The 25,937-nt window shown below is 41.6% G+C and overlaps 1 protein-coding gene across 3 annotated transcripts in view; it reads right to left on the reverse strand.

Annotated features, from left to right (window-relative positions):
* Positions 1-25,937, reverse strand: part of LOC126162634 (actin-related protein 5) — a 181,029-nt gene that overhangs the window by 153,830 nt on the left and 1,262 nt on the right. For all 3 annotated transcript variants that reach the window (XM_049919265.1, XM_049919263.1, XM_049919264.1), the window contains exons 3-4: positions 3,586-3,802; positions 834-1,123 (exon numbers count right to left, since the gene is read on the reverse strand). In XM_049919265.1, the coding sequence (XP_049775222.1) occupies positions 834-1,123; positions 3,586-3,802 (507 nt within the window). The remainder of the gene's footprint in view (positions 1-833; positions 1,124-3,585; positions 3,803-25,937) is intronic.

The raw sequence follows: 25,937 nt of genomic DNA on the forward strand, positions 1-25,937 counted from the left end.
GATGAACAGACAGGTATGGTTGTCGTGAATGTACGAATAAACTTTGCTAAACTTTGGTTTTTTAATGCAATAATACCAGCTTCTCATTGCAGCACACAAAACCACATGACTACGCAGTCACTCAGCAAATATATGATTAAGAGGGTATGAAGTGTTAGCTGTTGAAAAATAAGACTTGGGTATCAGCTGACAAACACACAATGTAGTATCTTCAAATGAAGTGAGGGTTAGGAAATGGTGGAAACAAAGCACTGATAAAATAATAACACTATGAGAATAAAATTAAATATAGTTAAGTAAGTAAGTAAGTGTGTGTGTGTGTGTGTGTGTGTGTGTGTGTGTGTGTGTGTGTGTGTTGGGAGGGGGGGGGGGGGGGGGCAAATGCAACTTTTATCAAAAAAGTTACATTGAGAAGCACAAAAACAATACAAGCTAACCATTTATCAAAAGGAATATCCACTTTAGGAAACTATAAAATAACAAAAGTAACAGAATGGCTGGCTGTTACTTACCTTCATGGGGCAAAATTCTAAATTTCAAACAGATACATTTGAAAGTGAAAAAACATTTCCTAGCTTTTGTAACTATTAGTTGCATTTTCACACAAAGGAGGAGAAATTGGAGAAGATTAGAAAGGAGGAGCAAGTCACCCAAGCCCAGGATGAGAGGAACCCTCCAGTTGTGAGAATAAAGGGACACAAAGATCACTTTACCTATAAATGTGTATCAGCTGGAATAGGATTTCACCTCCTAGAGCTAATAATTATCCATCAGGCAAATGACATAAATTATGACAATATTTAGTTGACTTTATATTTTTATCAAAGACTCACCTCTGCACGGCTGGGTGTTATGGCATTCAGGTGACCTGGATACTTTAACTGAAGGAGCCGGTGCAAGTAACTTGTGATCTGGCTACCTCCAAGATTCAGACGCCGTGCATGTCCCGCATCAATGGTCCCATTCACTACTGGCAGCACATGAGTGGTATTGTGCCCACAGTTTACAACTAGCACTGTAGCATCAGCTGTGGCTTCACCATTTCGGCTGAGAGCAAACAGTGCATCTACTCCATAGCAAACACTGGGCACACCATAGCACTCAAAGAGTAATTCTGACATCACTGGAAAACAATGTAAAAGTATCAATGAATACGGCAAAATTTTAAAAAAAGGAACAATATCTGAAGAATGTTATAAAGATACTGAAAGGTAAAATGGGAAACCAGAAGCAATATTTTAGTCAAAATTATATATTTTTTTTTTTATTTTCTCTGTCATTGCAAGTATTACACACCTAGATCAGATGTTTCTATGTATAATTTCCCACCACCTGCTTTCCTTGCTATTGTTCGTGAAAGTGATATATTGTGAAAGTAAAAGATGAATCTTCATGGTAAATGTAATACTTTTATATTACCTATCATTCACAAAAAGTCACCAAAAAACAAAGAAAGAGCAACTATAATTACTAATCTCAAACTGAATGTCCCGAAGGTACTGAAAGTGCCTCTATAGAAAGATCTTTTGAAAGGATGTAACTGAATGGTACTATGACTGCAGATGGCAGTAGGGAGGAGCAGGTCGCAAAGCCAGGAAATAGTTAATTTCTGCCACCAAAACAATTGCAGAACATTCTATAATGCAGAATCATGAACATATTCAAAATATGTAAACCCTTTTCAACCGCAGGTGTGGGTGAGTGCGTGCATGCTGATAGTATAACAGTGTAGTAAGCCACTCTCATTAAGGAACACTGGATAACACAACAAACTCTGACCACAGACACACAAAGATAGCATACTGCAGCACTCCACTGACAACATAAGAGTGGTCACCTAATATTTTCATTGTAATTGCTAAAAGCTGTGGCAGTCCCACACCATAAGAACACCTCTCTCTCTCTCTCTCTCTCTCTCTCTCTCTCTCTCTCTCTCTGGTCGTATCAGTTTTTAGACAAATTCCATGGAAAATTTCATCAAGGGATGTGGGGAAAAAAACCTTGCAACAAGTGTTGTAAAGTCACTGACACACACTTCACGTCCAAATCATTATATTTTGTAGAAAAAAAAAAGGCATTGAAGTTATCAGAATTAAAGGCGATTGGTTACTTCATGTATGAAATACTGGTAACAATGCATAGAATTCATTTTATATGACATGTTTATGGCAATGGAACTTTCCTTTACACTTTATCAGAAGGCATTTTTTCTATTACATTGTGCATGAAACATCACATCAGCATACTAATTATAAAAAACAACCACAACTACAATTACAGCTAATCCTTGCAATAATGATGTGGCAGTTAACATTAATGAAAGTAACAGCAACATGAACTTAGATCAGCAGTAATGAAGACGGAGTTCAAAATGTTTCTGTTTCATTCATAAATAACATGATAGCTAAGAGATAGTGTGAAAGAGCTGCTGCAAGCAAAAGGATCAGATGATTAGGATTTAATATCTCGCTGATGGCAAGATGGAATGGTAATTTAGTTGGACTAGAACGAAGAAGTGAGTGTGTGGCTACAATTGTTTGTTTGGTCTCATTCAACTGAAAATATGAACTGATGTGATCAAACAGACAAATGGCAGCATCTGTTATTAAAATTTTTTATCTTGCCACTGATATGTCGTGTGACGAGGGCCTCCCGTCGGGTAGACCGCTTGCCTGGTGTAAGTCTTTCGATTTGACGCCACTTCGGCGATTTGCGCGTCGATGGGGATGTAATGATGATGATTAGGACAACACAACAACCAGTCCCCGATTGGAGAAAATCTCTGACCCAGCCGGGAATCGAACCCGGGCCCTTTTGGATTGACAGTCTGTCGCGCTGACCACTCAGCTACCGGGGGCGGACATCTTGCCACTTACATCAGTTGTAAATAAAAAATGCAGTACTTTTGATGGTTCTTGGGCAGTCGAGAAAGAAGGCTCAAAGGAATGAAACCGACAGTTCACCAAATTTATCACTGACCAAATATTTATGAAGAACTGAAAATACATTCCTCTTAGAAACCACAACCTGGCTGCCAATTTTTGTCTTTCTGCCTGCAAAATGTTATCACAAAATACAACGCAAAATTGGAGAGCTAATCATATATCATGGCAAAAAAAGACAACAAAAGTTTCCATGAACATTCTGAAAGGCTTAACTCTTAACAATCCATCGAGTTTCATCTGACAATGGTAGATTTTAAAGTATTTGCTCATTTGCATTGTCTTCCAATTTATTCCTTTATCACACTCTTCTACCCATTTCATGTTTACATGTACAAATATTATCACTGTGGGTCTTATTCATCACAAAATACTAATGATTGTACAATAAAAATTTGTGTATAGAACATCAGAAAAACCCTTAACATATTTACATTTCACATTAGAAAGATGCCCTAGACTTTATGACCAAGGGTGCAATGAATGTTCCACATTTACTATGCTCAGATAAAGGCTAACATAAGTAGCACAGGTCACACATATTCATTGGACATACCCTATCTGACAAGCCAGCAAAGTCACATTTCATGAAATTGAAATTTATTAGCTTCCAGAACACATGAAAACAAACTATAATACATACACTGCCTTGAGTAGTTTGGATTTAGAAATGCTTCTGTCATAACAATTGGATGATCCACACATCCAACAGTGTCAATCCCAAGATGTGTGAAAATATGATCAAGAATCTGTTCCTGTGCCTCAAAGTGAGTGACTACATTTCGATCAAATTGTGTCTTCAGTTGAAATCTAACAGCTTCAACATTACTAATGTCGTTACCCACTTGGGTGTCACCATCCTGAAACAATCAACAAACAATGCTAAGATTAATAACTCTGTTTTAAGTTACCCCCAAGTAACAATTGTGTGCTACAGATCCACAGTGATTATAAACTAATCAAACAAATGCAACTCAGATATGGAGATATGTAAGTGAAATTTTGTTTTGATATATTAACACCCAAACAAAGAATATTTCGAAAATTAAATATAATCCTGCTATAGTCAAATCTTATTCCAATAGTTATTCTATTCTAATAGTTATTGTCCCACAAAATGACATACTGTGGGAGCTTCAAATTGTTCCTAATGGTTCCAAATTGTTCAATGGTTAAGCTATATTCCCAATTTGAAGTGTAGAATGCTCTGTGGACACTGTAGTTGTCTGTGTAGAGAATATCATTCCAGAATTAACTCAATTGCTTGGAATTAGAGTCTCCAGAAAGTAAAGTGTTCTCTCACTTTATTTAATTCTATTTCAGCCACCAAAGAAAATTTGCTGTCAACAAAATGTGCATCCTTATGCACCTGAGACCTAGTTGAAGGATTGAATTCTGCACTGGGTTGCAGCTACATGGAGTCAACAAAATTTGATAGGTTCTGTGGCAAGAGCTGTATTTTTTTCCCCCATTTTACCACCAAAATAGAGTATGAATGAAAATTATTCTCAAACAGTACTTGAGATAGTGCTGTCAATAAGCTTAGTCTGATACATTTTTGTACAAACAATGTTGTTAACATAGCACATCAGTCCCTGAACTATTTGTACAATTTAGTTATACTGTGAAGGTTTTTGCACTGTTATTATTTTGGGGTGAGTAGAAATTTGAGATTGTAAAACAAAGAAAACTGATCCTCTATTAGTGGAGATACTACAAAAGTTAAAAAACTGAGGTTGTGGAAGGAGGAGATATAAGGCTTTGGGTCTCCTGGATTCAAAAAAGCATGTTTTTCTGCAAAATGCATAGCTGAATATATATGCTGGCAAATATGTCGGTGCAATTAGATCTCAGCTGTCCAAGTAACTATAACTGCATAGACTAGATACTCAGCCAGTTACACACAATATGAACTCTGGTGTACCAGGAAAAAACAAACATTTATTAACCAATAAACACAGAGTAGATACTTGATAAGACCTGAGGCTAGTTAGCCCAAGAACTGTTTATCATTGTCAAGAAAACTACCATTACATATAACACTCATGGAATGTTGCACTGAACACAGAGAACAAAACAAAACCCAGCACCTCTGACAGTTGGTGCATGAACTCTTTGGCAGCTGACAAACACAACAACGGACGGTAATTGATGATCTTGGTCCCCACATCAGAAGCAGTGGAGCATCGTCCAAAAATCTTGCTGGAAAGTGGACTCGATGTCCAGTGTGTGCCGTACATTCAGGTACTGAGTCTGTTTTGGGTGGCTGCAGTTGTGCTTGAGGAAGCAGCTCAGGCTGATTGTATATGTTGGCCGTACTTCTGAAAACATGTAAGCAGGTTTCACCCTGTAAATCGAGACTGTGGTAGTTCTACCATTAACTAGAATATCCAGAATTCATGCTCCTCTTTCAACGACACAGCGTTGGCATGTGCAGACATCCGTAGTGCTGGTTTGAAACAGTCTTTGTCCAACATGACACATGTGCACGTTTTAAATCATGACACACATCAGTTGGTCTTACGCCATGTGTGGATGCTTGATGAGGATGAATGTGAACAATGAAATCTTTCAGGTTAAAAACAAACTCTGTTTCATTGTGGCTAAGAAGCTGCAAGGAACTTGGGTTGATGAATTTGCTAGGAAGTTGTAATGCTCTATGAGAAACAGTGCAACTTTCAAAGAACAGTGGCAACATTCAGTAATGGTGTTGCGCGCTGGGTGGTAGCTTGTTGTCCTGTGACAAACAGTGCCACAGAATTTGCCAAGTTGAGTAAATAATTCTGATTTAAATTGTCGGCTGCAGTCTGTGGTGATGTGCAACACACAACTGAAGCATGAAATCCAATTCACTGTGAATGCAAAAGCTAGGGTTTCTGCTGAAATGTTGTCAACTGGTATTTCTTCTGGCCAACAAGTGAAATAGTGCTGACCATTTGACAGAACTAGTGGATCTTCAACACCTATCTGGAAAATCTTCCACTGCTGCACACACGACAGGATATCTTGCTGCAACACTGAATACATGCCCAAATCCATGCATGACAATCCCTTTGCCTGCTAGGCCATACAAAACATTCTAAAACAAGGGGAGCTGATGATCTATCGCCACAGTGACAAAGATTGTGCAGACTGTCAAAAGCACATCTGCAGAATGCAGGTGGCAGAAAAGGATGAGGCCTTCTACTGGAAATATCACAGTATAGCTTCACCTCTGCACCAGGAATGCCGACCAATTGTAACTGTAGGGTGGATGATGCGTGCTGCTAACTCAAAACAGGCAGTCTGTTATCACATTGTCAATGGCTGAAACATGATAGTCAGTGCTGAATTGGGCACAGAACACTATGAATACTGACATAATCAGCATTTGTTGTTCTGAAACATAGACAAGCAGTTTGGGATTAGTAAAAATTGTGAACACTCCGACTTCCAATTGGGGACAGAACCATTTGATCAATTCATGAACTGCATGAACTTGACAATTGTAAGTGTTCTATTTTTGCTGCAAAGATAAAAGCTTGTGTGACAAGAAGGAGAGTGATTTCCAAGCATCACTGACTAGATGTTCTAATGCTGCACTGATAGGACTCTGGCTAGCATCTACCACCACTGCAAAAGGTGTGTCCAATGTGGGGTGTGCCAGGAGTGTGGCATTTGCTATGCTTTGCTTTGCTGCTTCAAAGGCAGGGTTCATCGCATCTGTCCACTGGACAAGAGAATTTCTGATAGTTTTAGGTCCAGAAAACGCTGAAGTCAGTGGTCCTTACAACGTGGCAGCACACAGCACATGAGGCCTGTAAAAACTAAGCATTCCTAAGAAATGGTGTAGTTCCTTGAAGGTTACTGTACATGTAATCTTCATTATGGCTTCTACTTTTCAGGAAACAGTAGTGACCCTGCTGGTGAAATCAAATGGTCCATGATGGTAACTGTGATTGGCCAAATACACTCTTGGCAGAATGCAATACCATACAATGTTGCCCTGTGTGTTTAAAGACTTCCACCATGTGTTACTAGTGCTGTTTTGCATGTGGACAAAAAGACAAGGATATCATCTAGGTAGGCAAAAAGGAACGACAGTCCTTGCAGCATGAAGTCAGCAAACCTTTATCATGACTATGCAGCAATGCTTAGACTAAACGTCATGGAGAGACTCTCAAACAATCTGAATGGCATAATTATGGCTGTTTTCAGGATGTGCTCATCTGCCACATGAATTTGCGTGAAGGCAGTTTAGCACACTAAACACAGTTGCATCAAGCAGAGCATAGTTTTAATCTCTTAACAGAGGTACTAGATATCTGTCTGGCACTGTATTTGCATTAAGTGCAAGATAATCACCACATGGCTGCTACACTTTTTGGGCATTAGATGGAGAGGTGATGACCACAGACTTCTGGAAAGGATATAACAGCTTCTTTGAGCTTAGAGTTGAATTCTGCCTTTGCAATCGGCAGTCACGTGTTAATCACCTAGGTCTGCACAAAACCGGTGGGCCATAGGTCATTCTAATGTAATGGACAGCATTGTGATGTCCCACTCCTGGTGCACCCTGAATCATTGTGCTGTGACAGAATTTGGCAATTGTAAGGTCAAAGCTGTCAATGAGTCTTGCATTCACCACATCTGGCAGCAGATGATAATGCACCAAGAAGTCTTCTGGTTAGGGGTTCCATGATGTCAGGATGGTGAAATTTCAGGTGAAAGCACAGCACAGTGTCAAGTCCAACTCAATATGCTGAGAGCACATATGAACTGTTTGCTGTGAAGAGGCAGAACAAAGTCAGTGGGTGGCAACTGTACAATAAGGTATGCTGATAAGTGCACAAGTCTGAATCAGTGTCAAAAAATTGTCCAAATGGCTCTGAGCACTATGGGACTTAACACCTGAGGTCATCAGTCCCCTAGAACTTAGAACTACTTAAACCTAACTAACCTAAGGACATCACACACATCCATGCCCGAGGCAGGATTCGAACCTGCGACCGTAGTGGTCATGCAGTTCCAGACTGAAGCACCTCAAACTGCTCGTCCACACCAGGCGGCGAACCAGTGTCCACAAGAAATTTTTGTTCCTTCTTCCCACTGCTGATAAAGAGATGCTGAGACTGCAATCAGTGATTGGAGACACATACGTACAAGTGCCAGTGGTGTTTGGGCAAGCACAAGGTGTGGTGCACTTGTGTGCCTGATCCCCAAACTTCCTACAATACCAGCAAATAGGTGGCTGCGCTGTGCCACTCGGGGCAAGGATTTCATGCAGGAATGGATTAATGATTTCTTGCAACAGAGTCCCATAGTTGCTGGAGTTGTGATGAGACAGCAGTTCACTAATCTCTTTAGTACATTGTCAGTCTTATCGCAAGGCAAGCGTAATCTGCGTGTGTCTCCACTGACGAAAAAGTGCTTTACATGCCACTGCCACTTCACTGATACAAGTCCACCTTATTGTGTGTTGTATCCTATCTGCCAGATCCACAACAGCATCTAATGGCATTTCCATTTGAGACACTATTCCAGCTTTCTTCTGAGCTGGAAAACTGCTGCTCCACCATGTACATAGTAGAGTAGCAGGTACAGTGCTTACATCAAAACTTTACTACATAACTGCCTCAGATACTGTGACGGTTTTTCTGTAACCTATATTAGGGGTTGTCATACATGCTCCTCTTGTGAGGCAGAAACCATGCGAGGTAATTTTCAGCCTTGATTTTGTCATAGTATCTCATTCAGCAGATGCATTATTACATTTTTGACTTCAGATATGTAATGATGATCGAGCTGGCTGACCACCATGACAAACTTGGATGAAACTGTAGTTATTCTGGTGTAATGAAAGCTTGTTCTATCTGTGTGAATTATAACGCAGGATTATGGGGACAGAATGGAGGCAGTCTCACAGTGAGTCAGGATACTGAGGCTACTTCAAGAGGTCGGTGTGTCTTGCATTTCGTGAAAAATCTTTATTCACTCTCGAAAGTCAGTCCTGCTTCTTTTGTTTATGTAGACTGAACACACAGGCTGAGATCATGTCAGGGCCACCAGTGTCAGCATAATTACACGTTAGCCATCTGAACAATTATAAATGCGCATTCCAAGATACTCTGCTAACTATAGGAAACATGAACTTCAGAGTACCAGGAACAAATCAACATTTATTAACCAATACACATAGAACAGACAGTTGATACGTCCTGAGGCTAGTTGGTGCTACAGAAGGGTTTGACAAGAACTGTCTATTGCTGTCAAGAAACTATCATCATACACAACATTCACGAAACATCAGAGAACAAAACAAAACCCTTTGCCCTGGCTGCTGGTGCGTAAACCCTATGGCAGCTGCCAAACACAGCAGCTGCTGGTAACTGACAATCTGATTCTCTAGTCGGTCATATGTGTTTACAACAAAGACACAGCTGTTATGTTCGTTAAATCATGCAACCGCAATACCACGTTCTTGGGTACAGCACAACTTTACTTTTTTTAATGATGTAATGAAAACGGATAAGTACTTGCATCTTTTACATATTCTGAAACTCTCTCTGCATTATAGTTCTTTTATTTTCTATATGTTTGGAATAGTGTAATCAGAATCACTGCTGGCATTATTGTTTCACGTTAAACTGCCATTATTCTGCATCCGACCCAATGCGAGTGCTGGCATTCTTCTATTATGATGTGTGACTTGACACCTAGTGAATGTTTCCTGCTGCAAGATATAGGCTACAAAAGATCAAATAAAATATTTGTTCATCTCTGCATAAGTATACAAATTTACAATCATTAAAATACAGCACCACAAAGGAATTATCTGAATGGGATATAAATCGACAGATGCGTTGTGCATCTACATACAAATAAATGATTGAACTTCAGGAAAAATATATGGCTTATTCAAGAGAAACTGACTGAAAATAATGTGTTGATCCACCTCTGGCCCTTACACAAGCAGTTACGTGCTCAGCATTTATTGATAAGGTTACTGGATATCCTCCTGAGGAATATCATGCCAAATTATGTCCAATTGGTGGGTTACATCGTCAAACTCCTGAGCTGGTTGGAGCCTCCTGCCCATAATGTTTCAAATGTTCTTAATTGGAGAGGAGATCCGGCCATCTTGTTGGTCAAGGTAGGATTTGGCAAGCACGAAGGCAAGCAATAGAGACTCTCTCAGTGTGCATGCTGAAACGTAAACCAAGCATGACTTGCCATGGAGGGCAGCAAAATGGGGTGTAGAATATTGTTGACACAGTGCTGTACTGTGGAGGGGGCAGGACATGGAAGGGGGGGGGGGGGGGGGGGGGTGACAACCAAGGAGGTACTGCTATGAAAAGAAATTGTACTTCAGATCATCACTCCTGGTTGTTGGGCAGTATGGTGTGCGACAGTCAGGTTGGTATCGCTGACTGGGGCATCTCCAGACACGTCTTCACTTGTCATCGGAGCTCAATATGAAGTAGGGTTACTCACTGAAAACCATTCTACTCCAGTCAATGAGATTCGAGGCTGAAGACATTTCTGGAGATGTACCAGACAGTAGTGGAATATCAACCTGACTTTTGCCTGCCTTACGGCCCAACAACTAAAAGTGATGGTCTGGAGTGCCATTTCTTTTCACAGCAGGACCCCTTTGGTTGTCAACTGTGTGCCCCCCCCCCCCCCTCCTCCCTCCATCCCCGAAACAGCGCATAGGTACATCAACAATATTCTATGCCCTGTTTTGGTGCCCTTTTTGAGCAAGCCATCCTGGCTTTACATTTAAGCAAGATAATGCCCGTCTGCACACAGTGTGAGTTTCTACTGCTTGTCTTTGTGTCTACCAAACCCTATCTTGGCCAGCAAGACTGCCAGATCACTCCCCAATTGAGAACATTTTGAGCATTATGGGCAGGGCCCTCCAACCCGCTCAGGATTCTGATGATCTAACGTACCAATTGGACAGAATTTGGCATGATGTCTCTCAGGAGGACATCCAACAAATCTGTCAATCAATGCCAAGCCAAATACCTGCTTGTTGGACCAACATGTTACTGACTTCCTCAATCTGTGAAGCTCTATTTCTTTAATAAATCATCCAATTTTTCTGAAATTGTAAGTGTTTGTTTGTCTTAACATGTACATCACAGCTAGTGATTTCTGTCCCATTTGAGTAATTCCTTCAAGGGTGTGTCTTTTTTGTTTTAGAGTGTATTTACAAACATTTTTTGTATATCTTTTACTCTCTTAGTCGCAAGGAGGGTGGGTAGTAAGGGATTTCCCCCCCCCCCCCCCCCCCCCATGACGCAAAAAATTAAAAAATTTTTCTAGAATTACTTTGACAGAATGCTCATGGTGGTGACGAATCTGCGAGATGTTTATCCAATCTTTAATCTGATAATGTTGAAGAAAGTGAATATAAGACCAAAGTCGATTTTCATCGTAGCTACCAGTACAGCATGTTATGTTGTATAGTGTAACAATAAGACTTTGCAAATTAGAAGAAAACAGAGGATGGATTGATTATTTAATGCGACTGTGACAACAAACAGTGTGATGCTTGATATTCATGAATCTGGGACACCTTGTACAGACGAGTCAACTTGCTAGGTGACTTCCTCCCAGGAGTGTGTTGTGCACTACATTTTGAGTATCATCCTTGCTAGCATTTTATTCTGTGGCCTTTCAGGCAGGCAAGCAAACTGGGAGTGGCTGTCACCTGCAGTGACAGTCTGTGTCAGTTTCTGTAGCCTCACTGACTTCCCCAGGCAACACTGCATCTGCACAATGCCTCCCTGGCGGCCTCGCTGACATCTGCACACCAAGCTTCTGCAATCCACTAAGTCATCTCAGGGCCAGCAGCCTCCATTCCAGTTGTGATCTCACCTCTGTGACCTAGATGAATAAAGAAATAATTCACTGAGGATGTCTCCACTCTCAACCCATATCCAGGTGAAGGAAGCAGTGCTGCATCCTGGCCTTCCATAAGTTGATTCTTCTATTACTGTTGGTGTCGCTTTCCAGTCCAAAAATCACGTTGTCAGAAGTATTTACTGCAATGTCAGCTGCCATTCATCAACAGAGCACTCTGGCTGCACTATTAGTGCCAGCTCTGACTTGCTGTTTCCACAGCACGAGTGTGATAAGTGGGCTTTTATATTTTAGTGGCCTCTTTGTTTTGTTCTTGTGCCTGAGCATGATAAGAAGAAATGATGTGCATAGGAATGTGCAGGCACAACTTGTGAAACTGAAGGCCTGCAGTTTAGGGGAAACCATTAGGAGCACTGTTTATGACCAATGAGATGCCAACAGTGTAATTTATCAGCTCACGAGTAACCTTGTACACAGTCACTGCCAGATACATATAGCACTTGCCGACATGATGAGCCTCATGCACATCAATGTAAGGAAGCAAGGTGGTTAGCTAGTTTCCATAAAGGGTGATAATATTTCTTGTCGCCATTGTTAGTCCAAGTGTGTGTAGTGGTTATCTTTGAATTTTTGGTGTGCTTTAAGAGCATTGTATTATTGGTAGATAGAGTTTGCACAAATGTCAGGAGCACTGAGACAAGAAAGGAGAACTCAGGAAAAAACTGAATCTTTGGTGAAGTAGGTAAACATGCTGGAAGAGAGTAGTGTTGTTTTGCAAATGCAGGTGGACACTTTGACAGCAAAGAGTGCTTCCAGACAAGGTGAACTAGCTGAGACGGTAGAAACAAAAGCTTCTTTCCTCCTTTGAATTCAACTATAGCTGGTCTAGTGAAACGTTTTTCTGGTAAAATTACCGAGGGTGTGTCAGCATTTATTGCTAATTTGGAAACTGCCATGATTCTGGGCAGTTGCTTGGATGAAGTATGTCTCCATGTGGCCAAATTACAATTGAGTGAAGCAAAGAAGTATGTAATGTGCCATGAAGGGTGAATAAATAAAGTATGTGCATTTTAACTAAAAATGGGCTCTTCCAGTGCTACCATAAAGAGAAAAGTATCAGTTTCTTAAGATAACAGCTCAATGGAATGTCCCAAAAACAGAACAAAAAGTTGGAACAATCAACATAGGATGCCAGTTGTGAGGGAAGTGCGTGTGAAATGTTTTCTAGTGTTCCATGCACAAAATGTCTAGCAAACTGAAGTATTTTAATGCCATAAAATTTTGCTGCTGCTAATAATGGGTTTAAGGAGACTAAACTTCCACACACCCACCACAGGACAAAATCAGTGAACCCCATTTGCCTGCATCTAGATTAATTTATAAGTGTAAGTATCACATACTTTTATAACAATATTATGAGAAGGAAAGTTGCTACTCACCATATAGCAGAGATGCTAAGTCACAGATAGGCACAACAAAAAGACTCTCACAATTAAAGCTTTCAGCCATTGTGTGTGTGCGTACACACACACACACACACACACACACACACACACACACACACACACACACACACACACACACTGCAGTCTCAGGCAACTGAAACCACACTGCGAGCAGCAGCCCCCCACCTCGCAACCTGTTTCAGATTCACTGATGACATCTTTGCTATCTGGATCAAAAGTGAGGAGCACTATCCACATTCCTCCAGAACCTCAACAGCTTCTCCCCCATTTTCTTCACCTGGTCCTACTCAACCCAACAAGCCACCTTCCTAGATGTGGACCTCCACCTCAAAGACATCTACATCAATACCTCCGTCCATATCAAAGCTACTAACCACCAGCAATACCTTCACTTCGACAGCTGCAACCTGTTCAATACCAAGAAGTCCCTTCCGTACAGTCTAGTCACCCACGGTCATCGCACCCGCAGTGATGAACACTCCCTCTCAAAATATGCCGAGGGCCTCACTGAAGCCTTCACTGACTGTAATTATCCTCCCAACCTTGTACAAAAACAAATCACCTGTGCCTTATCTTTCCAGTCTCCCACCACCTCCCAAAATCCCACTGCCCGGGCACAGTGGAGCATTCCCCTCGTAAGTCAGTACCACCCAGGACTGGAGCAACTGAATTACATTCTCCACCTGATTTCAATTACCTCTTATTGTGTCCTGAAATGAGAAATATCCAGCCCACTATCCATCCCTCCCGCAGTGGTATCCCGCCATCCACCAAACCTGCATAATATACTCGTCCATCCTTACACAACCCCTGCTCCTAATCCATTACCTCATGGCTCATACCCCTGTAATAGACCTAGATGCAAGACCTGTCCCATATATCCTCCTATCACCACCTACTCCAGTCCAGTCACTAACATCACCAATCCCATCAAAGGCATGGCTATCTGTGAAACCAGTCATGTTATCTACAAGCCAGGCTGCAACCACTATGCTGCATTCTGTGTAGGCGTGACAATCAACAAGCTGTCTGTCCACATGAATGGCCACCAACAAACTGTGGCCAAGAAACAAGTGGACCACCCTGTTGCTGAACATGCTGCTAAACATAATATCCTTCATTTCAATGACTGCTTCACAGCCTCTATCATCTGGATCCTTCCCACCAACACCAGCTTTTCTGAAGTGCGCAGGTGGGAACTTTCCCTGCAATACATCCTACGTTCCCGTAACCCTCCTGGCCTCAATCTTCATTAGACACTGTCCTCACCCATCCAGCCCCTTCCCTGTTCCCATTCCAGCACTACACAGTCGTCATTCCACCACCACACCCAGTCTTTTTATTTTCCTCGTTTTCCATTAATCCTCCTCCCCCCCCATCCCCACCTCTCCCCTGCCCACCATCTAAACTGCAGTACTTCTATGTCCACCATCCGCACCATACTATCCCTCACCCTCCCCACCCCAGCCTCCTCCTTACACCCACCCAGTCTCCACTCCCATCATGCACTGGTGCTGTTGCTCGCAGTGTGGTTTCAGTTGCCTGAGATTGCAGTCGTGTGTGTGTGTGTGTGTGTGTGTGTGTGTGTGTGTGTGTGTGTGTGCGCGTGTGTGTGTGCGCGCGCGCACCCGCCCATGTGTGTCTATTGTTGACAAAGGTTAATGGCTGAAAGCTTTAATTGTGAGAATCTTTTTGTTGTTCCTCAGCATCTCCACTATACTATATGAGTAGCAAGTTTCCTTCTCATAATATTGTTACATTCCATTGTTAGATACTTTTATAATGTTTCTGTAGCATATATCTAAGGTGAGACATGGGTACCAGCCCAGTATTCACCTAGTAGGGTACAGGAAACTACCTAAACCCACGTCCAGGCTGGTCAGCACACTGGCCCTTGGCGTAGGACCAGCATGCCTCCCCATTCAAGAAGCAGGCACTTTAACATGCACGGCTATCCAGCCACTGAACATTTTGTGTGAAACATTGATTGTAAAATAAGTTAAATTTCATTTATTCTGCATGCAATACTTTCAGTGTCATTAAGTACTGGTATATAAATGCTGTTCATACGTAAGCAATTAACAGATTTTTATAATTATTTTACTGTTATCAAAAAGAAACTTTTCCAGTTGATTAAAATAAATACACATATGAACATCAAAAACAACATCAACCAAGTGTAGCACAGCAAAGGAAGGAACACAGGGCCAACATTTCAGAAGGCTTGTCACTGGCCAGCTCAAAGCAGAAATTCATTAGACCTTCTGTATCACATTCAGTATTCAGAAAGCACCATACCAAAACGACATTGAAGCAGTTGATGTAAAATAATCTCAATCCCTCCCCTGTTCCACGAAATCTAAGAACTGAGTTAATTAAAATAGGAAATGAAGCAATTTGAAACAAAGATGGACCATTTTTTCCTGTTAACAGACAAGGCAAGAAGGATAAGACAAAAGGTATAAAACAATAGCTGAAGTCTGTTTCGCTCTGTATCAATCGGCCAAATGATGAGAAAATTTTGTGAACCTGTATGGCATATTCAGCTTAAACCTAAAGTTTGTAATGTTTTCTGTATGCTCTTTAGTACAGACCCAAGTCTGAACATAATTAAATTTTTTACTGGTTTTCAAGTTTGGTGGAAACTTCATTTAAAAGTTTACAACCATGAAATGTCATACCACAAGCTTGTTTTGAGAAATGGAAAACCTTAAAAACAAGTCTAACTGCCAACAGAACATTTGATCAAGTTACCCAGACAGCATATGAAACAGAAAACTGGAAACAGAGGTATATTTTAAAGAGACTGCTAGATATCACTATGGTTTTGGATGAACAAAATCATCTTTTTTGCAGCCACAGAGAGCATGTCCAGCCTGAAAACAAAGGAAATTTTCTGCAGGTGATTTAAGTTACTGGGCATAAATTTTAAGGAAAAGATTATAAATAACATAACAGTTCAAGTTATTTTTGCATCATTTTCGACAGTATGCCGAACATCTCACACATGGATCAAATCAGTGAAATTATTTGTTATGCTCACATAGAAAATGTGAAAGTAGAAGTAAAATCAAACAATGGTAAGCAACAGTATCATGAAAAGGATAGATTCCTACTCACTAAATACAGGAGATGCTGACTCGCAGAAAGGCACAACGGAAAGACTGCTATACATATGAGCTACCGACCAAAAATGCCTTCTTCTTAAGTAGAAAACATTCACAAAAGTACAATCACACACACGTGACCACTGCCTCTGGCTGCTGTGGATGGACTGAGTTGTAACTGCAGGAAAACAACCAGCGAGTGCATTGTGGAATAGAAGGCTGTGTTGTGCTGGAGTGGCAGTGGGGAAGGCGATACATAATTGGAGGACATGGACTAATGAAGGCCGAGGCCCAGGTGGTTATGGGGACATAGGATATACAGCAGTGAGAAATGCCATCTGCACAATTCAGGAAAGCTGGTGTTGGTAGGAAGGATCCAGATGGTACAGGCTGTGAAAAAGTCACTGAAGAGAAGTAATTTGTGTTGACAGCAAGTGGGTGGGTCTCTTGGCCACAGTTTGTCGGGGGCCATTCATGTGGTTAAACAGTTTGTTGGTTGTCATGCCCACGTAGAAAGCAGCACAGTGGTTCCAGAATATCTTGTAGATCACGTGACTGCTTTCATATGTAGCCCTGCCTTTGATATGGGATAGTGAGTGAACTAGAATAGGTGGCAGTGAGAGGATGTATGAGAGAGGTCTTGCATCTAAATCTATTGTGGGGATATGAGGCTTTGTGCTGTGAGCAGGAGTTGAGTAGGGACAGACAAGGAGATTGCATAGGTTTAGTAGGCACTGAAGACCACTGTGGGAAGGAGTGGGAAGGATATTCGTCATTTCAGGACACACCATGAGGTTGTTCAAACCCTGGCGGAGAATATGATTCAGTTGCTCTAGTTCTGTGTGGTGAGTCACAACAAGGGAGTGCTCCTTAGTGGTCAAACAGGGGGTATGTGGGAGATGGTAGGTAACTGGAGAGAGAAGTCTTGAGAGAACTGTTTCTGTAGAAGGTTGGTGGGGGTTGGGGGTACTTTCAGTCTGTGAAGGCCTCCTCAATGAGACCCTTGGTTTATTTGGAGAGAGAATGCTCCTTACAGCAGATGCGACGACGACAGGTGAGGTTGTATGGAAGAGACCTCTTGGTATGGAACGTGTTGCAGCTGTCAAGGTGGAGGTATTGCTGGTGGTTGGTGGGTTTGATAAGGTTGGAGGGGCTGATGTAACCACCCTTCTTGAAGTGGATGTCAACATCAAGGAAGGTGGCTTGTCAGGTTGAGAAAGACCATTTGAAGGGAATGGGGGAGATGATGTTGAGGTTCTGTGGAATGAGGATAACGTGTCCTCACCCTCAGTCCATATCACAAAGATGTCATCAATGAATCTCAACCAGGAAAAGGGTCTGGGGTTCTGGATGGTTAGGAGGGAGTCCTCAATATGGCTTACAAACAAGTTGGCAGATGATGGTACCATGCAGGTGCCCACTGCTGTACCACTGATTTATTTGTAGGGAGTGCCTTCAAAGGAGAAGTAATTGTGGAGGAGAACATAGTTGTTGGCCATGGGCAATACTGATAGTATTGCTGATCTGTAGGTAACACAGCCATAATCTAAGCAAGATAAAATGAAAGTGTTGTCAAATTGCAGAACTGTGCGGCCTGCACCCCCTTAAAGTGCTCCTCAGAAATCTTAGGGTATTAAGCTTCATCATGTAATCTGCCTTGAGCTGGCATACCTGTGGTACCCACGTTAACTTTCAAATAAAAGGACTAAAAATCTTAAGTTTTAACAGCTTCAAGTAACTGGTTACCAAGACAAAATCCTGGGTGTGGATCCACAGACCTGAGCCAACAAGCGTATGATGGGAGTTTTCATGTGAGAAAACAGATGTCCACAATTCAGGTCCCAACTATGTACCTTCCTGTATGAGCCTCCGAAGCTGAGGCTCTGCAGTGTGTAACAATACCACTCATTGCAACTGCAAAGAGGGTAACACTCAGAGCCAATTGCAGAGGTACGAAAGTTTCCTGCATGCACTAGCTGCTGAGAGTTGAACCTACCCACACCTGAGATCGTTGGAGGAATACGAAATTCTGGATAAAAATGGGTAAACTAATGCCCAAAAGCCACTTTCAGAATAGGAATATTATTACCCTCACATAAAGTGCTGTGGACCTCCCATTCACTAAATGGAACACTGATTCAAACCTTGTGCATGGAAAGATAAGGAGTTGCGCTCTTCCAGGCATTTCTGGGTCAGGAAACTAGGATGGTAGTTAACTCATGGGACACTTCAACAAAACGTGCTGTGAAGTATTCAGCAAAGATCATGGGATCAGTACAGATGTCACCACTGAGGCACTTTCCAAAATTACTGTGTACAGACGATGGGGTGTGGAGTCCCCATAGATGACACACACTGTTCCCAACAATTCCATTTTCTCTTCTTCATTAAAAATCATGGCTTCTCTCAAAGTTTCTTGAGTGCTATTAAATGTTCTGTGGAGGGATGGCACTTGTGTTGTTGAAGTGCATTGCGACACACTCTGATACCTTCAGATATTTCTTCAGGACATCATGGCACCAGTGTCCGTTGGGAAGAACCTAAAGAACAGGGTATCATTGCTTCCACAGCATGTATAATCATGTCAATAATAGACAGATGCTTCTTCTGCCAGTTCTTCAATATCCTTCTTCCAACTGGTTTCAAAAGTTGCCTTGTAAGTAAAAGCTTGCCAGTTGGCTTTCCAAAGTGACCAGTGTCGTGCATGTTCCATTGGTCAATGGGTCCAGAAAGAGTCAGTAATAGGAAAGTGGTCACTCTCACAGAGGCCGCCATGAACAGACCACTAGATTAAGGGTGAGATTCTTGGTTTGCAGACTGTAATATCTATGACTGAGGATGTTCCATGGGCCTTACTGAAAAGTGTTGCAGCTCCAGTGTTAAATAGGCAGACTTCCAGTTCCGAAATTAACTGCTTTATTACTGTGGGTTTGGGGGTGAGAGATCTGCTGTCCCCTCACCTGTCTTAAACACAAGCTCTGACATTAGGGCCAGGAGCTGGTGTTTGAGACCTTGTCATCACATTTGGTGTGGTTTACAATGTTTGCAAAGTTTGATATCATATCCTTCAGGTGGAGTTATTCCAACTATTTCTTAGCATCTTGATACGGCAGGTGGTCAAGCGTTTTTTATAGTCTTGCATTTTCTATTTCCTCTTGAAAACTAAACCTGTTTTCAAATGAGGGGAGGCTGGTGTTCTGGGCAGTTTACATGTGTAAGGGGTCATTTGTAAGTGTCCCCTCATGTACTGTCCTTCCACATGTCCCACACACAGCCTCATTAATGCAACAGGAGAAAGAGCCTAGACCTCTGGCACCTAAACCATCTCATAAGAGGAGAAAAATCAGAGTTCGCATCACAACTATAAACCATGACCTTAACTTTCTAAGGTAAAATATTTCCATCACAGGATAGGATCAAAGGTACACTATCCGCCCTATTACCCTTATGATCTCTCTAAACATGATGAACAAAATGTACCTACATCACTCTAGGTTAGCGTGCATTTTGTAGTGTTAGATCCCAACAGATGGTGACACATTGGATCCTATTAAGGGCGTTACGAGGCGAGATAGCACCTGGTACCTGCCCGAGCTTGTCGCAGACCTGAAGTGGCTGACATTGTTGATCAAAACTCTGAACACTAACCAGATCCTTTCTTACTTTCTATACTGCAATGACTGCTCCAAACCTATACTCAATATTTACAATGCAAAACAGTGGCTTCAATGTAGCAGAAGATTCTCCATCAGTTCTGGAGCATACCAAGAACTAGGCGAACTATTCACCTCCATTTCTCCTTGCCTGACTCTCATCCCATGGTGCGATCAAAGAAAAACACCACAGTGTTGTAAGCCTCTGCATTAAAATCTTGTTTCTACCTGCTGTGACAGCTGTATTGGTGCTGTCACAAGTATGGGTTGTTTGATCAGTGTCATTGCAGATCATCTTCACTGATGCTACTCACTCCTATCAGTGGCCCTCCCCAAGGACACTACCGCACCATGTCAAGGCTAAATGGCATAGTAGAATTTTCCTGGGTAGACAGGCAACTACTACTCGCCATACTTGGAGAGATTAGAGCTCAGGCCATCGGCAGTGCATTATCTGGGGAAGGGGCAAGGGGGGAGGGGGAGGGCACAAGCGTGAGGGTACAACAAGAACCCCCACATGGCAGATTGCCCACAGCACTGGATTTTTGGGTGCAAACATAAATCCACCCTAATGGCGTGTCCAGAAGATCACACTGCACAGTAGACAGATTATGCACCATACAAGGCATCCTTCCCAAAATGGGCCACACTTCTTTGAAATTTAGAAAAGTAAATCTTAAATCCTAAAAGGGGGACCATAAGTAAGTAGCCCAAAAAAGTTGAGGGAAAAGGTGTAAAATGAGCTAAAACTGATGGATGTTCTTATAACACATAGACAGACAATTCTTCTGAAAAACAATGGAGTGCTCACTAGAAGCTGTTAGGCTGTGTTTCAGTGGTTTAAAAACATTATCAGTGCCACTGAGGAACTGTTAGATTATTTGTAAATTATAGAAACCAGATGATGATGATGTTTGGTTCGTGGGGCACCCAACTGTGCAGTCATCAGCACCCATACAAAGTCTCAATTTTTACACAGTCCATTTTTTTTACACAGACCAATCTAGCCACTGTCACAAATTATGATGATGAACTGTTGAAGACAACACAAACACCTAGTCCCCAGGCAGAGAAAATCCCCAACCCAGCCGGGAATTGAACCCGGGACCCTGTGATCCAGAGGCAGCAACACTAGCCACTAGACCATGAGCTGCAGACTATAGAAACCAGAGGAGCTGCTCAAACTCCGTTGCTTGCTTTGTGTGATTTCTCATGTGGATTTGTTTTATTATTATTTTTTTTAACAAAGTATGTCTCAGAAGAAGTCAATCATGTTCATAAGCTTTTACAAACCCTTGGAGAGCATACTAGTAACAAGGAAAACTCCCCATCATACCCCCTCAGATCCGGTCATAAGAGAGACCAGTGGATAGCCCATCAAAACCTGAACACACATCAAGCATGACAATAGAAAGAAGGTGTACTGAACAATAAAAAAAAGAAGCAAAATAGAAACAGTGAATGGTTCAAGCGCACAATGTGCAGCATTAAGCATAGTTCTGTAGCTACGGTGTTGTGGTTACACGGTCACAGAGTTGGACTATAAAGGGAGAGATCCATGTTGTGCTCCAAATTTTTTTTCCACAAAATTATGAACTTCCCATCCAGTTGCTGATGTGTCTTTTCTCCTGTAGTCTTGGTAATTGTCATACTATAAATTGGTTATAGAATATATCACATAGTAAGTATATATTGTCATCGCAAGTAAATGTGATGAACAGCGAGAGTAGGAAATGAAAATTACAAATAAGCTGGTGCAAATTATGTTCAATAAAGGAATTCAAAAAACAAAACTTGCAAAACAAAATGCAAGAGTTGTAACACGTGCCACTTGCACAGACAATTAGGAGGTACGTATGTCTGGAAAGTCCTTTTTTACTATTCACTGTTGCAAACAGACGTTACACCACAACACGGACACAAATGTGAATACTGCAAACAGACATATCGATAACCACACGGATAGTGCATAATTTTGTGAAAAAAAAGCAATTGGTGCACAAGTGAGATTTGAACACGGATCTTCCCCATTGCAGTCCAACACTGTGACCACTTAACGACGACGCCATGGCTACGCCAGTATAGTCAATGCTGCACATATTGAGCTTGAACCGTTCACTGTTTCTATTTTGCTTCTTTTTGCAAAGTTCAGTACACCTTCTTCCTGTTTTCATGCTTTATCTGTGTTCAGTTTTTGACAGGCTAGCCACTGGGCCATCTTACGACTAAATCTGAGGGGGTTTCCCTCATAAGATGAGAAGTCTAAGGGCGTTTTTGATAGACAATAGAAATTATCTTCTTGATGAACCACTCTTAAATTTACAAAGGATACATGTGACAAGATGGACATTTATCTGGAGAATAGCAGAACAATCAGGAAGAAATAAATGATGTCTGAAGTGAAAGCTACCAACAAGAGCTGACTTTAGCACAAGGGGCAGAGAAGGTCAATGGCAGAGTGCATCAACAGGTTTCTAAAAGAAATCGATCCAGAGAGACAGGTCAGCACAAAATTCAAGTTAGGAAAGGTCGCCGACACGTTTCAAGACTGATACCTGGTGCTGTAGTGCCATGTCAGAGCACCGCAAGATGATCTCACAAGGGGCACTGGAGTTTCTATGTCTGATCAGACTGTAAGAATTGGTTATGAGATGTCCTTTTTTGAGTACTCTAGTTGATATGACAAGATCTGGCAGTTCACCTTCAGGTCTGCCATTCCTATGTCAACTGGCAACTTCATCACTGACAAGATGTGTTATTCACAGACAAGTCCAGATTTCCTCTGACACAAGGTGATGGCCGTGTTTGGTTTGGTGACACCATGGTGGGCAGTACCTGTCAAAAGTTGTCCTAGAAATCAACAGAATCAGCCAAGATTCTGTGGTGATATGGGGAGGCATCAAAGTTGACAGCCATGCATATCTTGTCATTGTCCATGGTCACTTTACTGCTAGGCAGTACATTGAACAGATCCCATTGGACCATGTGGTGGCTGCTGCATTCCTTGTTGGCCCTGAATTCCTTCTTGTGTACAATAGTGCCAAAGCTCAGGTGGTAGAGGCACCAGAGAAATTTTTGATACAACTCGACCAAATAAAGTAATCAGTTGATAGGACACATCCAAAGGCATCCAGAAATTCATTTGGTTCTGGCCAGAAGTGTGTTGGTAAACACACTAATGCTTAACAACAACAACAACAACAACAAGAACTAGAATTGGCCATTGTCTGTAGACAGCTGGAAGCTGCGTTGGCCACAATCGACAGGCTTCAGGCCGTTGCCACGGGCTGCGGAGACATTGGGGCTCCTGAGGCAAAAGCTTTGGCATTATTGGAGCCTACATCACTGTGATCCCTGATGCCACTGCACCTCGCCATTGCACGATTGGTGAACAGTGCCACAGTCACAAGTCTCTGTGAGGATGGCAAAGTGGGTACTGGCCATATGACTGTCTCCTTACACATCAGGCAGGTGTGAGGTATTGCCTCTGCCAAAAGCACATCTGAGCCAGCCCAATATGTCACACCCATTGGAACTGTAGCTTATTTTCCTCAGAGGTCCAGAAAAGCACACAAGGGGGGATTGCTTCTCACTGGGAGCTCCAATGTTAGGCAGGTGACAGAGCCCCTCAGGATAATAAAGGTCGGGCTGGGAAAGAAGGCCAGTAGCCACTCTGCTTTCCTGATGGTAGGCTCCATCGGACATATGGAGGAGGCTCTGCCGGCAGTAAATGAATACACTGGGTGCAACGGGCTGCAAATCATGGCTCATGTCAGCACAAATAATGTCTGCTGCATGTCTTCATAGGTCATGCTTGATTTCTACAGGTAGGTGGCTGGCTGGCTGGCTGGTTAGCCTCACTTGCAGGGTTGAAGCAGAACTCTCATTTTCAAGCATCAATCCTGGAACCGATGATGGTACTCTGGTTATGAGTCAAATGGAAAGCTAAAAACGGATGCTCAGAGAATTCTGTGACAATGTTGGATGTGGATTTCTTCACCTTAGCTATCAGGATAAATGTAGGTCTCCCTTAATAGGTCAAGCATGCATTATACACAGGGAGCAGCTATTAGGATAACACAGTACACGAGGCATGCCTCACGAATCCTTCAGAAAAGAGAAATCCTTCCACAGGGTCAGTAAGAAGTGTTCCGAGTTCAGATAGGGTCGCATTCTTCGTAGATTAGAGAAAGAAAATGTTAATAAAGTGTTAGTTAATTGCAGGAGCATCTATGGAAAAGTCCAAGAACTAGTCTCACTTATAAATGGTAATAATGACCACACAGTACGGGAGGCCAAAAAGCTAGTTGAAACCAGAGGTTAATAGCAATGAAATTCTAAACTCAGATTGGATATTTGTTGCAATGATAGGTTGAAATGCTGGTCGTGAAGTGTTTATGGCAATAAAAAATATGATGTCTGGTGAAATTGGTACACATTCAGAAACTGAAATAATTTGTGCTATGGTAAACAGATTTAAATATATCCGAAGTCTTACAGATAAACAAAAAATTTGAAGCCAAAATTAGTGTAAGGGTGTTCATAGAATACAAAAGTAAAACTACCTACCAACCTGATAGAAAATCCTTAGAAGTTTTGAACTTATCTTAAATCAGTAAGCAGATGGAAGCCATCTGTCCTGACACTCTGTGACCATAATGGCAATGAAACAAAATGACACAGAAAAGGTCGAAATACTAAAAATCTTTTTCCAAAACTGTTTCACGCAGGAAGATCACACTGTAATTACACTATTAAATCGTAGCACGAACGACGAAATGACATATTGAAATAAGTGACTAAAGTATAAATGATATGCTGGACAGTATTAGCAGCAGTCTGCAGCCATTTGCTGATGATGCTGTGATACACAGAAAGGTGATGTCATTGAGTGACTGAAGGAGGATACAAGATGACTTCAATAAAATTTCTAGTTCGTGTGATGAATGGCAGCTAGCTCTAAATGTAAAAAATGTTGGTTAATGCCAATGAGTAGGAAAAAATATCTTTAATGTTCAAATAAGCATTAGTGGTGTGCTGCCTGACAAAATTACATTGTTTAAATTTCTTGGTGTAATGTCGGAAAGCAATATGAAATGCAACAACCATGTGAGGATTGTGGTAGAGAAGATGAATGGTCGATTTTGGTTTATTGGGAGAATTTTAGGAAGCATACTTCATCTGTAAAGGACATTGAGTGTAAAACACCAGTGACCCATTATCGAATATTGCCCAAGTGCCTGGGATCCCCACGAGGTCAGATTAAAGGAAGACATCAAAGTATTCAGTAGTGGGCTGCTAGATTTGTTAATGATAGATTCAATCAGTACGCAAGTATTACAGAGATGCTACATGAACTCAAGTGGAAACCCCTGGAGAGAAGACAAAGTTCTTTTTACAGAGCAGTATTGAGAAAATTTATACAGCACCAGCATTTGAAGTTAACTGCAAAACAATTCTACTGCCACGAACGAACATTCTGTTTAAGGACCATAAAGACAAGAGAAATTATTAGGGCACATATAGAAGCATATGGGGAGTTGTATTCTCCTTAGTGTTTGTCAATGGAACAGGAAAGGAAATTACTAGTAGTGTACAGGGTACCCTCTGACACACGCCGTACAGTGGCTTGAGGAGTATATATGATGTAGTTATTGCTACAACACTTGCAGTGCACTTTATTAATTAACATAACAATAAACTAAATGCAAATTTCAGACAGGATTTAAGCAACAAGAGAGGCTCCCAAATTATTTTAAATAAAATAAATCAAGATGTAGTACAATGTATCAATACATTATTAGGCCTAATGAATGCATGCTACAAGATCTGTCGCATATCCTACAAAGAACTTCCAGTATTCTGCAAATTTTATGATAAAGTAAAAAAATTTTGTAAATTGACACAAGATACCTTGTT

The sequence above is a fragment of the Schistocerca cancellata genome, chromosome 2 (assembly GCF_023864275.1).
Source record: "Schistocerca cancellata isolate TAMUIC-IGC-003103 chromosome 2, iqSchCanc2.1, whole genome shotgun sequence".
Classification (NCBI taxonomy): Eukaryota; Metazoa; Arthropoda; class Insecta; order Orthoptera; family Acrididae; genus Schistocerca; species Schistocerca cancellata.